The 14,149-nt window shown below is 41.8% G+C and overlaps 2 protein-coding genes and 2 non-coding genes across 5 annotated transcripts; 1 reads left to right on the forward strand and 3 right to left on the reverse strand.

Moving 5' to 3' along the window:
• map6b (microtubule-associated protein 6b) lies at window positions 1–6,577 on the reverse strand. The gene is made up of 3 exons (XM_071905975.2): window positions 5,841–6,577; window positions 2,404–2,617; window positions 1–210 (listed from the first exon to the last, which is right to left on the reverse strand). The coding sequence occupies exons 1-3, from the start codon at window positions 6,575–6,577 to the stop codon at window positions 1–3; spliced, it is 1,161 nt and encodes a 386-aa protein (XP_071762076.1).
• Window positions 6,578–7,474: 897 nt separating this feature from the next.
• thap12b (THAP domain containing 12b) lies at window positions 7,475–12,829 on the reverse strand. Of its 2 annotated transcripts, XM_071905907.2 has the most exons (5): window positions 12,527–12,829; window positions 11,324–11,444; window positions 11,128–11,235; window positions 10,953–10,989; window positions 7,475–10,856 (listed from the first exon to the last, which is right to left on the reverse strand). In XM_071905907.2, exons 1-5 carry the CDS (start codon window positions 12,613–12,615, stop codon window positions 8,956–8,958), a joined length of 2,256 nt encoding a protein of 751 aa, XP_071762008.1. In that variant the 5' UTR covers window positions 12,616–12,829; the 3' UTR covers window positions 7,475–8,955. The 2 variants fall into 2 exon arrangements, with proteins under 2 accessions (XP_071762008.1, XP_071762007.2); XM_071905906.2 differs by having other exon boundaries at window positions 7,475–10,989.
• Window positions 12,830–13,474: 645 nt separating this feature from the next.
• On the forward strand, window positions 13,475–13,546 carry trnap-agg (transfer RNA proline (anticodon AGG)). Its single transcript has one exon. It is a non-coding gene; the product is annotated as a tRNA-Pro (tRNA).
• A 265-nt stretch (window positions 13,547–13,811) lies between these two features.
• On the reverse strand, window positions 13,812–13,883 carry trnap-cgg (transfer RNA proline (anticodon CGG)). Its single transcript has one exon. It is a non-coding gene; the product is annotated as a tRNA-Pro (tRNA).
• Between the last annotated feature and the right edge of the window lie 266 nt (window positions 13,884–14,149).

A 14,149-nucleotide genomic window follows, 5' to 3' on the forward strand; every position in this document is an offset into this window, starting at 1 on the left:
TTACTGCTTTGCCTCAGCCAGTCTATTGCTTATCTCTTTGCTCTTCTTCGTGACTCCTCCCTCTGGCTTGGCTTCTGGGGTGCTGGAGGAAGGTTTCTTCTTGGCTGACTGGGAACTAGCAATCTGCTTCTCTTTTGCTTTTTTCACCATTTTCCCCGTTGTTGTTGTTGGTGTCTTTTTTGGCTTGGAGCGAGACACTGGCTTATCCACCTGAAGGGGAGGAGAGGGGCAAATACGGAGATTAAACTGCGGTACGTTTCAAAAACAGCCATCGATCAAACTTAAACTCTGATGTCAAATGTTTGTTTCATTCACATGGTAACACCAAATCAGCTTCATTTTGAGCATGCAATACATACCCTCTTTATCCTGCCACTATTAAATAATGACAGGCAAATGTCACCATATGGTGTTGGTGATATTTGCATTATGTGGTTAGTGCAATGAAAAGAAAAGAAAAACACAGCACATGAGGTGTGTTTGTGCCTTTCTTTATATACATATGTGGTTCGTGCAGTTTTCCATTAACCAGTTCTAAAGAAAGCACAACATACAACTTACATGGTCTATATTAGTATATGATGTTAGTCTTTTATGTCACAGAATGACATATTTTGGTAACGGTCAACAATTAATAGTGGTGGCAGTAGCCTAGAGGCTAGAGAAGCAGGCTTGTGACTGGAAGGCTGCTGGTTCAAACTCCCATACCGGCTGGGGAAATGGGGAGATGAATGAGTAACACTGGTCCTCTCCCTTAAGAACGACTGTCAAGGTGCCTTTGAGCAAGGCACTCAACTCCCAACTGCTCCAGTGGAGTTGAATAAGACTATGAAACAGTAGAAGACTGTGGTTCTACTGAGGAAACTCCCAGGTGTCAGTGTGTGTAAATGTAAAAAAGAACAAAAAAGCATGTATGCTCAACTTTACTTTACTCTCTGAATAAATAAAGGTTAAAAAAATTCTTACATCCTGTGTGTAAAAGGCTTCTTCTGATGGTTTTAAATTAAAGATTACCAGTCAAGTCCTGTGTAAAAGGTATACTAATCAAAGGTGAAAAGAGATTATTGACTTCAATTGATGTCATAAATCCTTCCATTGTGCTTTGATTCTTTTCCTTTATGTGTTTGTGGCATCTAACCTTCTTTGTTCCATCCATCCATCCATCCATCCATCCACCCACCCTTCAGTGGGTTTGTGCACAAACCCACAGTAGTTGCATGTTCAGTTGTTGAAACCGAGCCCAACAAGAGGCGGTGGGTGGTGCAGGCGGGGAGGTGGGCAAACAGTGAAGATGTGGCTGATAGTTTGGCAGAAGGATTGCATTTGGCAGCTAGGTGATAAATGTGACCCTGGATCTGGTCTCCATCATAGTGCATTCTGTGAGTGTGTGTGTGTGTGTGTGCGTGTGTGTGTGTGTGTGTGCGTGTGTGTGTGTGTGTGTGTGTGTGTGTGCGTGTGTATGTTTGTGTGTGTCTATCAATCTGAGGTCAACCTCCATGCCTTCTAGAAGAAATAGACAACACACCTGACTACAGCAGATTTAGAACAGAGCTGCTCTCAGTCTCTGAGAAGTCCTACGAGAGTGAGAGAGGGAGTGGCCATATAAACACACAGCATGCAGACACAGAAGTAACCTACTGCTGACATGCACGCCGAGAGAGGAGAGGTATCAGTCTATGTTAATAATATCTTCAAATAAAGGCCTACAACTAACATGGGGGGAAATCACTAATTTTAGAAGGGATATTCCTGTAGGATTTCAAATGGAGGCAGAACATTTTTCTATTTTACTGTGAATACCAAAAAGGCAAAAATAATTTGTTGCATTGTTTGACTTCTGACTTTACTTTCTCAGTTAAAACTTACTCTCACTGGAAAATGCCACTGGATACACTAAACCACCAGGTGCATCTGTTTAATGATAATGTATGCTGCCAGCAAGCGCTGTATTTATTTTGTCATTATAAGTTTCTCAAAATTGACAAAAATAAGCAGTTTTAGTTGGGATATAAGTTTGATAGGTCCCGAAATAGCTGTTATCAGTACAGTTTGAGTTATTGCAGGAAATACAAAGAAGCAATTCAAATTAACGTCTTACCACATTCAGATTCTACCATTATTTTTTATATGTATATCAACGTTATAATAGTGGTGAAGTAACCTGCCTGCCACAGAAACTTTATGAACGGAAAACTGACAAACACAATACATTAATCGCATAATACCATACAGTACCTTGGCTATAATCTAAGAATTGATAATGCTTATCTCACTCGATTAACTTTTCAAATTCCCAGTGCTGAGTAATAATATATGGTGACAGTGTAGAGGAAACATAGCTCAGAATGTATTTCTCAGACTTGTCCTAATCTTCTCATGTCAGTAGATACAGCAGTTCCTCACCTTGGTGGGCTCCTTGCCAGGCTCGCTGTACAGGCTGCGTATCCTCCTGCGCTCCAGCTGCTTGTTGTCAGTGGGGTGCGCCTTGGCCTGCTCCCCCTTGAATGTGGCACTGTAGCTGGTTTCCAGGCTGGTCTCCTCCACAGGGGGTTTATACTGGGAGGGGGCTTTGATGGGCTTCACTGGTTTCACATCCTTGTATGCCTTGAATTCGTTCCTAAGAGCAACGGAAAAGGTAAACAAAATAGTGAAGTGTCATTGAAAATATTGAACTGTGTCGTTGATGAAGATGAGGTGTGAAGGCAGCACGCTTTTATGAGTAAAATAAATAAATAACCTCCCATGTGCTGTGCGTAGTTAGACTTGCAGTCTCAAGTGAATCATTATCAAAACTTCAAGAATTTGAGCTCTTTACAGTATTTGCTTATTACTCTTTATTATCTAGGTTGCAGCCCATTAAGCTACTAGAGTTTGGTTTCCAAACACAACAACTGCAGTCCCTATATTCTGTGAGGGACTGACAATGAGATTTCAGTTGTAGCTTCATTTGGCTCTTAATCATTGGGCCAGTATGAGCATGATGATCTGAGCTGGTTTTACAGCTTTGATCCTTGACTGACTTACCTGACTTCATCTAGGTATGGGACTATAAATGAGAAAATAATCTTAACCCCAGATGAATTTTCATGACACCAACCTGTATCTTTAGCCAGTTGATGATCCCCTCTTTTCAAGAATTCACTAACTTCACTTAAAACTAGATTCAAACAGTAGCTTGTTGGAACATAACTGAAAGTAAATATGTTGCTGGCACCAACATACACACACTGTGCATGCACACACAGGTGTGTGTGGTTGTTTAAAGTTATATGTCATGTAATGCCACACAATTTTAAATAAAAATACATTAAACTGTTATTTAAGTTGTATGCCATAACATGCAACTCTTATGGTCTAGGATAGTTCATAATTGATACAACAAGTTTTTCCCAAAGCTAAAAACTAGAGAATCAGGACTCTTATCTGTATCATACTGATGAACAGCTTGAGGTTGCTATATGATAATAGATGATAATGGATGGAGGAAAGACTTTGTGAACTCAGAATTTTTGTCTGAACTGTCACACTCAAATGAGCTGTACTTCATAATTATGTCATCTATTCTGAACCAGAAAATGTGCCATTATCCCCAGATAATCGCCCTTAATACGGTCACAGCACATCCTCAGAATCAGAATCGCTCCAGCAGACGCACAAGGAATTTCACCTGGTCAATTTTTGCTGATACATTCGGTGCAGGACAAAATGCAACAGGATTTCACACACACACACACACACACACACACACACACACACACAAACACACACACACATATACATACAGTATATCATACATACTATATACACATGTATGACAGCAGACAAGCCTTTCTCATGACATCCCCATGAACAACATACTAAAAAGCTGGTTAAGACATGCTTTTACCAACTTAGGAACATAGCGAGGTTTAAATTGGATTTGTCATCTGATGGCACTGAGGGACTTGACCAAGCTTTTATACTGTGTCACGTTGACTGCTGTGAGACGCCCTGTTCTCCTGTTTCACTGGACAAGCCATTGGCACAGCACCAGACTGTGCTGAGTTCTGCTGCCAGGTTATTAACGAATGCTTAATTCACATCATGGGATCATGTACCCCTGTTTTAGCTTCTGTACATTGGCTACCTGTTATTTTTGGAAGAAGTGATTTTAATTCATTTTAATTGATTTCTTTTTAGGCTCAGATAAATCTGCCTCCTAGCTAGAAGAACAAGGAACCAAACGTTTTCCTCATCAAAGGGCAAGCAGAGGGGATTTTGTCATCTAATAAGTATTTTGGAGTCCACATGGACAGAAAACTAGACCTCTAGTGTAGTCTGTGAAAAGGTAGAATCAAGGCTATCATGCACTATTAAGCATGTACTATCATAGACAATATGGACTACATCCTTTTTGTAGTGTAGTGAGTGACTATCAAAGCATTTTCTCTAACAAAGACGTCCTGCCTTGATGCTCCACTGGAAACTTTAGGAAATTATTTTTAAAATATGCATCTAGATACTACGATTTATTTATTGAGCTTTTGCTCAGTCTAGACTTATTGGTTTATGTAAGTGTTCCTGTTTTATCACTAGTAACTGCTATTGTGTGTGTTGTGTATTGTATAGTATTTATAGTGTTTTTTATGATTGCTGGCAGCAAGTAATTTGCCGTACATGATTAATAAAGTGTTCAATGACAATTTCAATTTTATAGCTTTATCTTGCATCTTTTAACCCCTTATGAACCACGGCATGGCCTAAGTCTTTGTCAGGCAGTGTTCTTCACCATTAGGATGTCTGGGTAAAGACACAGATGATCTGGTCTTTGAGCTGCCTCATGAGCTTGGGTTGCAAAATGTCATCTCTTGCATTATTTCTTAAAGATCATTATGTATAGAACTTGTTTTTACCTACTTTATTCTTGTTGTACTTGCATGTGTTCTTCTTCTGTAACCATTTTTATTTATTTTTATTATTGTTTTATTGCTTGTAAAGGACTTGGTGACTCAATTTTTCAGTGTCATGCAAAATGTATTATTATCACAGTTTAGCAGTTGGAACAAGCTCTTCTGTAACATTGAGTAGCCTATGGGAGACATTAGTTCATGTTTACAACACACCAAACTGTCTGAGGACAGAGGGGCAACTAGTGTTCAACTCATTAGAATTCCCCCTTCAGAAAGTACACACAGAATGAGGGCAACAAGACTTTTTAACTTTAATAGAACCTTACAGCACCAACCAAGTCAATAGAGAGAGAGCCTGTGTAGAGAAGACATGTTAGACACACATGATTACAGTCAGATCCTTTTACTGGTTTTACTCCTTCATGGGCCACTGTATTGATTTGGTAATACTCTCAGGGTAAAGGGGAGAAAACAAAAATCAATAACGCTGCATTTATCTATGACAATACTAGTTTGATTATGAAAATCACTGGAGATTGTAACAAGATAACAAGAGAGCACTAGCCTAATATCCCATGGTGACAGCAGAGAAAGGCCTCTCTAATAATAGGCTAATGCTTTATCCCTGCACCAGTAATGGCCAACCTTGCTATTCTCACAGAAATGGTTGAAATGCCATCAGAAGTGTTGTGTAACAGTTGTGGACTACACTTTGAACAATTTGAGGTTATGATGACTTTGTATCCCTGATATTAAACTAGAGCTATAGCCTTCAAATTACAATGCATAAGTCTTATTAAACGAGCATTATCACGTCATAGTAAAGCAATCTTAACTTGCAATGAATATTTTGTTTAGTCCACTTAACTAACTGTAGGCTTACTGTAATCACTCCCACTAATATTATTATCACCCACCCCCACCCCCCCAAACACAAACACACGCACTTACCTGTAGCTACTACCAGTGGACACAACCTCCTTTATCTGTCTGTTGAGAGCGTCCGCCGCTGCTCTCCCTTTCCTCTCCGCACTGACATCCGCAGCAGGCAACTGTCCCTCCGTCTTTTCACTGGGTTTTCTCTCCGCGGACTTCTCCTTCTTCGGCGCTTTCTTCGTCACCTCTTTCGTCTCTTTCTCTTGCACTTTCTCCTCGATCTCGCTCTTCTCCACGCCGCTCTCGGCCTCGCCGGCCACATGCTCCAGCTTATTGCTCCCTGCGCTCCCCTCTCGCCCGCTGGAGGTGGTGGGGCTGGGTTTGGGGATCCAGGGATGGTCGCCCTTCCTCGGTATAGGCCAGGGCTTGTAATCCTTCTGATACTGCGTTTCGTTGTTGAACGGGGCCGCCGAGCGTTGGTACTCATTCCTGGGCTTGCAGCTGGGCTCGGGGCGCACTTTCCACGCCTTGAAGTCTTGGCGCATGACGGACGCAGTAGAGCCATCTTTGGCCGCTGCGGCACCCGTCGCGGGCGGTGCCTTTCCTGCCTCCTGCTCACTGGGATGAGGCTGGGTTTCTATGGCAATGGCACCGGTCCTCTTCTGTTTAGGCTGGGGGTGATGGGGGAGATGCTGCACGTCGGCCACATCCGAGTATTTCGTGAAAACCAAAGGCACCGCGATGTCCGCTTTGTCCAACTCGGTCCAAAAGCGGTTGATGCAGCAAGCACGCGTAATGCACGGCCATGCCATGGTGAAAGATAATGGGAGATAAAACAGCGAAATGCACAGACTCGAATGCGGCTAAAATGTATAGCTCACTTTAGTACTAAATGAACGTCCTACTCACGACTCGAAGACTTGAAAATGCTCGGTCCCTCACCCTGTACCCACTCAGTTTTTGTCCAGTCAGGGTTATTCGTCTTATAGCCTTTTATCTATTCTCTGCTGAGTATCTCACAAATCTTGGCTAGGATTCAGGTACAAAAAAAAAGAACCCCGTCACGTCCCTTTTCTTCCGCAGGCTTTTTGATGTTATTGAAGTTTAAATGGACTTTGGGGTTTGCTGTGTGGAGCACATTGCTGTCTGGTTGCGCATCAAAACGACCCCACCCACAAATTTGTGATGCTTGGAGATGCCCGGGGTCTGCACTGTGAGTTTGCACGGTGAACTATCACCTGAGTTCGTCACCGTCTGGCCAGCCAAGAGGGAGGAGACTACGATTAATTAACCCCTTTGTTGCCATGTCGATGAGATGGCTGTTTCAGAGGAGGGGTCCTCAGTGTGTGCTACTGGATTTTCATTTGAAGGAAAACGACAAAGGCAATCTAACAGCTCCAGTTCTCCAGTTGAAAATTTAAAATAAATAAAAAGCATTGGTTCACCTTTCCATGTCCCTCCTGCTCTTTATAAGTTCTATTTCACTATAGCATATGCTAAAATCAACTAAATGTTTCACCCCATTTTTTTCTTTTCTAGGTTTACTCCTTTCCCTTCAACATCTCTTTCTGGGTGGGGTTTGCATCTAAATTAATGATGGCAATCACATGAGTCCAAAAAGGAAGTATCCACACTACTTGGCTGGAAAAAAATACGAACAATAAACCTACTCATCATGACTTAGCATTTTGTTTTCAGCAATGTTCATTCAAAGGATTTTTATTAAATCAAAGTGAAAAGGGAATTGTGAAAATGTATGTACAAGGTGACAAGATATCGAATACTTTGAGTGGCAGCATGTTGGAAAACATGTGAAATCCTCTTCCAATGTCCACTTTCATGCTATTTATCAATACAAAAAAATGACACAATAATGCTAACTTAATCGCTGTCACATCCAGAATAATGACCAAATTGCTGTCTTATAATTGCATCAGATATTCATATTTTTGGGAACTTCAATAATGTTTATAAATGCACAGACTCTTAACATGGACTTGAAATGTTATGTTTAGCACCTTTAAATGTACTGCATTTTAGGACACTCCTAAAATTGCTCCAATGTTTTCACACAATACAGAGTGAGACAAACATTTCAGTGCCTTAATGATACATTTCAAAATTGTGTTTAGCTGATAGACAATGGCAGTGTTTTGAACAAGAGGTATGCCAATCAATATGAGGGGGGGAAACAAAATCTCCAATCATGGTGTTTGTTAAATGATTTATAGCACTGTAGAAGTGGTCAACTTTCATCAGTCTGGTCCTTTTTAGATTACCCAAAACAATTCTGATGCGATTTCCACAATTTGGCTTCTCTTTGAGCATTGGTTCAGACAATGAGATAATGTTGATGTTAGAGGTAACTGCTCCCTCTTGTGCTCTCCCTGCCTTACAGTCAGTGGGATGCAACCAACCATGAATCTAATTGGGCCACTTGCCCTCATCATGTGGTTTGAATTAAAAGGACTTAATAAAGAAATGCTAGTAGCAGGCCTAAATAAGAACATCATATAGATGCAGCTGTCTAGTGATTAATTTCCCTTGATGGCTCAAGGGAAATTCATTTGTGGGGAAAAAAACATCTATGATTTAATATGAAGAAAATAATGGAAAGAACACTATTGATCATACAAAAAGAGGCTAGAAAATACTTCCCTTATCATAGCAACATTACATACAGGCTCAACTATGTACATATCAAACAGTGTTACCAAGAACAAATTAGACCATGTCCATGACACTTCATAAAAAACTATCACTCCCCTTGACTTTTTGCACCTTTTGTTGTGTAGCAAAAATATTTTGAATCTCTGAGAGCTACTCTATATTACTTTTAACATGTTCTTCCTGTCCAATTTGCTCACTTACTTACACAGTAAGATTAGCCAGTAACTAAGCAAAAATGACAATATCAGTATTTCCACATACAGTAGAACAAGGTTTTTTCTTTGAAACCTCAGGAACTGGATTCAACTGCCATTCATTACCTCCTTTACAAGTGGCATTATATTATTATATTAGCATAAAAACCCTGGTGTAAATGCACCCAATACAAATTAAAGACTGACAGTAATCTGATTAAAAAGTGCAAAACATCAAAGGGAGCGTGCTTTTATGAGTGACGGCACATCCGTTTCATTAGATTTTGTCCCATAAACTGACACTCAAGTTCAGTCTCAGTGTCATATCATGTCATCACAGCATCTTCCTCAGCCGCTGGCTCAGACTCAGCTTCAGGCTCATCCTCTGGGTACAGTCTGCAGTATTTGTCCACCATGACATCCAGGTCGTGCTTGACGTGAGCGTTAACGTTAAGCACTGCCAGGCTCTTGCTCCGGTGCTTAACAGGCGTGCTGTCCATGTAGGCCTGCAGCCGCTCACTCGCCGTCTCGACGCTGTTGTCCTCCAACTTCAGCACTGGCAAGGTGGAGAGAACCTTGAGGAAGGAGTTCACGTTGGGAAAGAACTTGACGTCTGGAAGCTGCAGGGTCTCGTGGATGGTGGTGGGCAGACGCACCTCTTTGCCTCTGTGCTTCCACTTGATTCTCCAGCAGTGAAGCTCTGCGGGGAGCGTGTCCGGGTTGGGGAGGTCGTTGCGGTAAACGTCTGCATGGTTCTCCTCGGAGGTGTTGAACTTCATTTGACCCATGACGGCCGGGACCAATGACAGGCATTTGAGGGCTTTGAGGTTGGTCTCAGAGAACATGTCCTCCACCTCCTGGATGATACCACGGATCACAGGGACGGTCACATACTCCTTAAAATACGCCTCTGCTTGGATTTCGCCCACATCGGCTGCGCGCTGTTTCCGAAGAAACAGCCTCGGTACCTTCACAGGAATCTCCATTACAGTCGCCAAATTCACAGCCTCCTCATACCAGAATTCATGGTAGACATCAATGTTATCAATGACCTCATTCAGTGAATGCAGGACAGCAGTTAGACTGTTGGCAGCAAAAAACACATCAAGCGTCTCTCCTTGGAGATTCTTGCCGAAGGCTCTGGTGAAAGAGAGAGCGTTCTTTAAGATGACAATGGTGACAATTATCTCAAAGTCAGCCAGGGTTTCTGTGATTGAATAGGCATCTGCTGTAATGGCATCTGTAAACTTTCCATTTTCGTTGTCCCGGATGCTGTCCAAGCATAGCACAAGCGACTCTAGCATATCTAACAGCAAATCAAAGACACTGTGTTGCTCTGTCCAGTGCGAGTCACAGGCTTGTTTCAGTACAGCTCCTTTCTCATCATTTCCCCGGTAGTGAGTAGAGACAGATTTCTCTAGCGCACCCTGGGTGGACGGTGTCCTAAAGAAAGCATCAATCCTCCTCAGGGTTTCCATGACAATCTGGACATTGGGGAAAGGTAGACTGCTGGCCAGGTGGATGTTCAGTGCAGTGATGGAGCAAGGCATGTGCAATGCCAGGGGATACTTCTCCATCAGTATTACTGCCACAGCTTTCATCTTGGTGGTGGAGGTCCCAGTGGCCTTGTGGGCCTGCCCACGGCAGTCCTCCATGCTCAGCCCCCAGCGGTCGGTCAGCTGGGCCTCTAGCCTCTCTACCAGGGAAGACTCATCACCATCAAATGGCAGAAAGTCCAAAAACTCCTCCCGAAGAATGTTGTGCTGATTCACAAAGCGCAAGAATAGAGGCAGGTGTTTCTCGTTGGCAAATTCAACAGTGTCACCTGTGACTAGGGAGAAAAAGCGACTCTCTCTCACCTCCATGAGTATCTCCTCTCTCACTGTGTTTTCACAAATGTCCAGGAGCTGGCTCTGCTGGGCTGCAGAGAGGTATTCTGTGTTCACAGCTGTTGCCTCAAACCGCTTCTTCAAGGCCTCATCTCCAGCATTCATGCGGTAATCTAGAAGGGCCTGGAAGTTGCTGCAGTCGCGTTCAGTTTCAGATGTTTTGTCAGTCGCTGAAGGGATGTTCTGTTTTCCCAGCATGACCACAACCTCAAACAAGGATCTCAGGTAATCACGGAATTCCTTCTCCTCTGGAGACAGCTGAGGTTCATCCTCATTGTTGCTGCTATCCTCAACTACTGCATCTTTTTTTGAAATCAACTGCTCAATAGAAGACGCCACTGGGGAGAGAGAGAGGCAGGAAAGGGGAAGGAGGGTTATTATTTGAAACAAACGGATGACAAAAAACAACTCAAACATATTTCCTATGTACTTACATCTCCTTTCTTTAATCTTCCTTATATCTTCTTCAGTCTGAAATAATAAAAAAAAAAGTTACTACATTAAGAGAGAAAGTCAGACAGCAATTGGTAGGTTGCTTCAAATGCAGCTATAGCAGCTGCATTTGAAACAACCTTGAAGAATGACTAAAGAACTGATATATTTCCATACCAGTTCTTTAATCCGCTTGCGATGTCGGGTATGAGGATTTCTCAGGTGGCTTGTCAGATCAAATATGGTTGGAATAGCTGTATCCTTCAACACTGTCCTATAAGGGCTCTGAAAAACAAGAGCAATCACCTCATACAACCTCTGTTCGGAAAATGACACTAGTGGCATGTTGACTAGAATCATGTGAGCTACTTACTGTTTTGCACACCATTGCTGGGTCGAAGTGTTTAGCACATAACCTGTAGTGCTTGTTCAGTTGGTCTGATGTTTTTGCCTCCAAATCTGCCCTGCGGCAGTTCTCTACCCAGATTCGGCATCTAAAACACAAAACATAACAACTTGACTTGACTTTTGAAAAACAGTGATGCACTTGAACTGATTGTGAGAGCAGCAGTATAAGAACCATCAGTTATGAGTGCGCACACCAATAACTCAAATTTCATGCTACATTTGAATTTAAAATGCATTTCAGACAGGGCCACAATACAAATTAAGGACAAAAACTGAATCAAATCAAAAAACAAAATGGTAAGTTAATAGTGGTTGATGGCAACGTGACATTGGTATAATGGTGGCAAGAGGAATGGATCAAAGGATGCAGTTCCCAACGGTCCAAATATCCTGTAAATATATATATTATCAATGCTTGTGTCAGAACACACATTTCATCACAGATTAACTGAAAGTTGTATCACAAAGTTTTCTAAAGATCAAGTTTATGTAAAAACAAATTCAATTGTAGACTTCACATAGCCTTTTTGATACACCAAGAAAGTTTTATGGAAAATGTCCTTGCCAATAGAGCATGTTGCCTCTGCCTTGTTGCAAGAAATGTACCAAAATTCTCTATAAATATTGTCAGATTCTCTTTCCCGGCCTTTGCCTTTTACTGTATCTCAGCGAGAAATCTGCTGAGACTTTGTTTTGCACTAAATTGTAATATATATGAAATACAAATAAATTGGATTTGAATTAGCATGTTGTAATCAAGGGTCTGAGTTATCAAACAGCCTCAAACCCTGCCTGCTACAAAGTTTAAAGATAGATGTGGATCACTGTCAAGGTTACTGATGGTTGTTCTAGCCAAATAATTTGCCGATAAAACTCACTAAGAAAAAGGTAAACAATGGAACTAAATGTAAATCCATGTTGACTTAGCAAGTCTAAACAGATCATCTCCTTCCAAACGTCCGTGTATAAATATACACAACTGACATGAGTTACTGAAAGTGATTACGGTAAGTTCATCATGTGCTGTCAGGACTGCACTCACTGATTCAGGCCGTAACGTAACGTTCGCAAATATTAAGGTTACTGTACAACTCTAGATAATGAATCCTGTAAGGTTAAATCAATACTTCGTTTCGTTAACGATGTAACGTTAGATCGCATGTCTTACCGCTCAGGGTCCCTTGGAAAACGAAAAAATGCCAAATCTGACTGTGTGCTCTTCCTTGTGCAGTTGGGAGCCGCGCAAAAATTCGGCATTTTTCAGGTAGCTAACGCTAGCTTAGCTAGCTACCATCAGCTAACTTAAGTTACTAGCTATAACTTTAGCGGTTTTGTTTAGGAATTTGCGCGATCGTATTGCTTGTTATGGTAATGTTATTTTCTAACATTAAATGCCTTATTTTGTGTTCGTATCCACTAGACGTTACCTAAGGCAACTAATTTAAACATGCAGCAGAATGTGGGCTTGTGGATTCACAACAGATTCAAAACAGAGCCAACCTCCGTTCTTCTTCTTCGTGTGATCTTGCTGCTCTTTCAGGCGTTTTAACGTTACTGCCATCCACTGGTTCCCTGTGGAACAGGAGCTAGGACAGTATGGCGGCTAGCTTGTCGTCGTTAGATATTCACTACCAGTGTATGTAGAAATGAATGGTTGCCTTGCGATGTAGGTCAATTCTGGCCTTTGAAAGCAACATCAGTAACTGTCGTCGACTTTCTTTTACAATCATTTTAGTTACAACAGAGCTAGCAGTTTGTGTTTATAGGATGTGACGTCCGTGTTTCTTGGCTCAACCCATGTTAGCTGGTTAGCAGATGGCAAGTGGGGCTGCCGGTTTATGAACGTTACATTACTACTGCAAAGGAGGTAATTTGTTTGTAGACAGTAGTTAAGTGAATTATAGTTTAAACAGTTAACAAGGCTGCTGAAAACAAATATTCCCCAAAATAATGTTGTAAAATGTATTTTTGTATGTGTGGCTTTTTCCAGCAAGCGATTTATTTTATACATCAGCTGTTTATCTGAGTAGTGAGTGAAATGAACGTTATTCCAACGAATAGTGCACCACGTCCGAAACAACAGAAAAATTGCAAAACGATGCCGTAGTTACCACGTGGCTCGTTGGTCTAGGGGTATGATTCTCGCTTAGGGTGCGAGAGGTCCCGGGTTCAAATCCCGGACGAGCCCACCTTTTCGATTTTTAATCTCCTTAAACATTTTGGATTCCGGGCAAAAGCCAGTAGCGCACTGTGTATCTACGGGCGGAAACACCGAACGCAAACGGCGATGTTAAATCAAATGGATAAGACAAACGCGGGCCGTGACTGACGGTAAATTATTCCACGTTCTTACTGTACTTTCTTTTTCGACCTGTTTTCGTTTGTCTTGAGTAACCTATTTATCAGAGTATTACTTGAATAAGAGCTTTTGTACGTGAAGTAAAAAGACACCAGGGCTCGTCCGGGATTTGAACCCGGGACCTCTCGCACCCGAAGCGAGAATCATACCCCTAGACCAACGAGCCGGGGCATTATACAGGCCGTCCTCCACTCTTCTATACAGTGCACTCTGCCGTGTCCCACAATATCACTTGTATTTATGTTTATCTATAGACTCATACTCATGGAAATGTTTTTGAAAGCTATGGCGATGAATGTATATGAATCTAACAAATGATTATGCAATAGATGAAGCTACATACTTAAATCTAATGCCAAGAGCTGTTCAACTCATGAATATCATGGCTTCCGACTTAATAGTGTGAAGTTCCTGCTCAGTAAGTTATGTACA

The sequence above is a fragment of the Centroberyx gerrardi genome, chromosome 6 (assembly GCF_048128805.1).
Source record: "Centroberyx gerrardi isolate f3 chromosome 6, fCenGer3.hap1.cur.20231027, whole genome shotgun sequence".
In the NCBI taxonomy this organism is placed as follows: Eukaryota; Metazoa; Chordata; class Actinopteri; order Beryciformes; family Berycidae; genus Centroberyx; species Centroberyx gerrardi.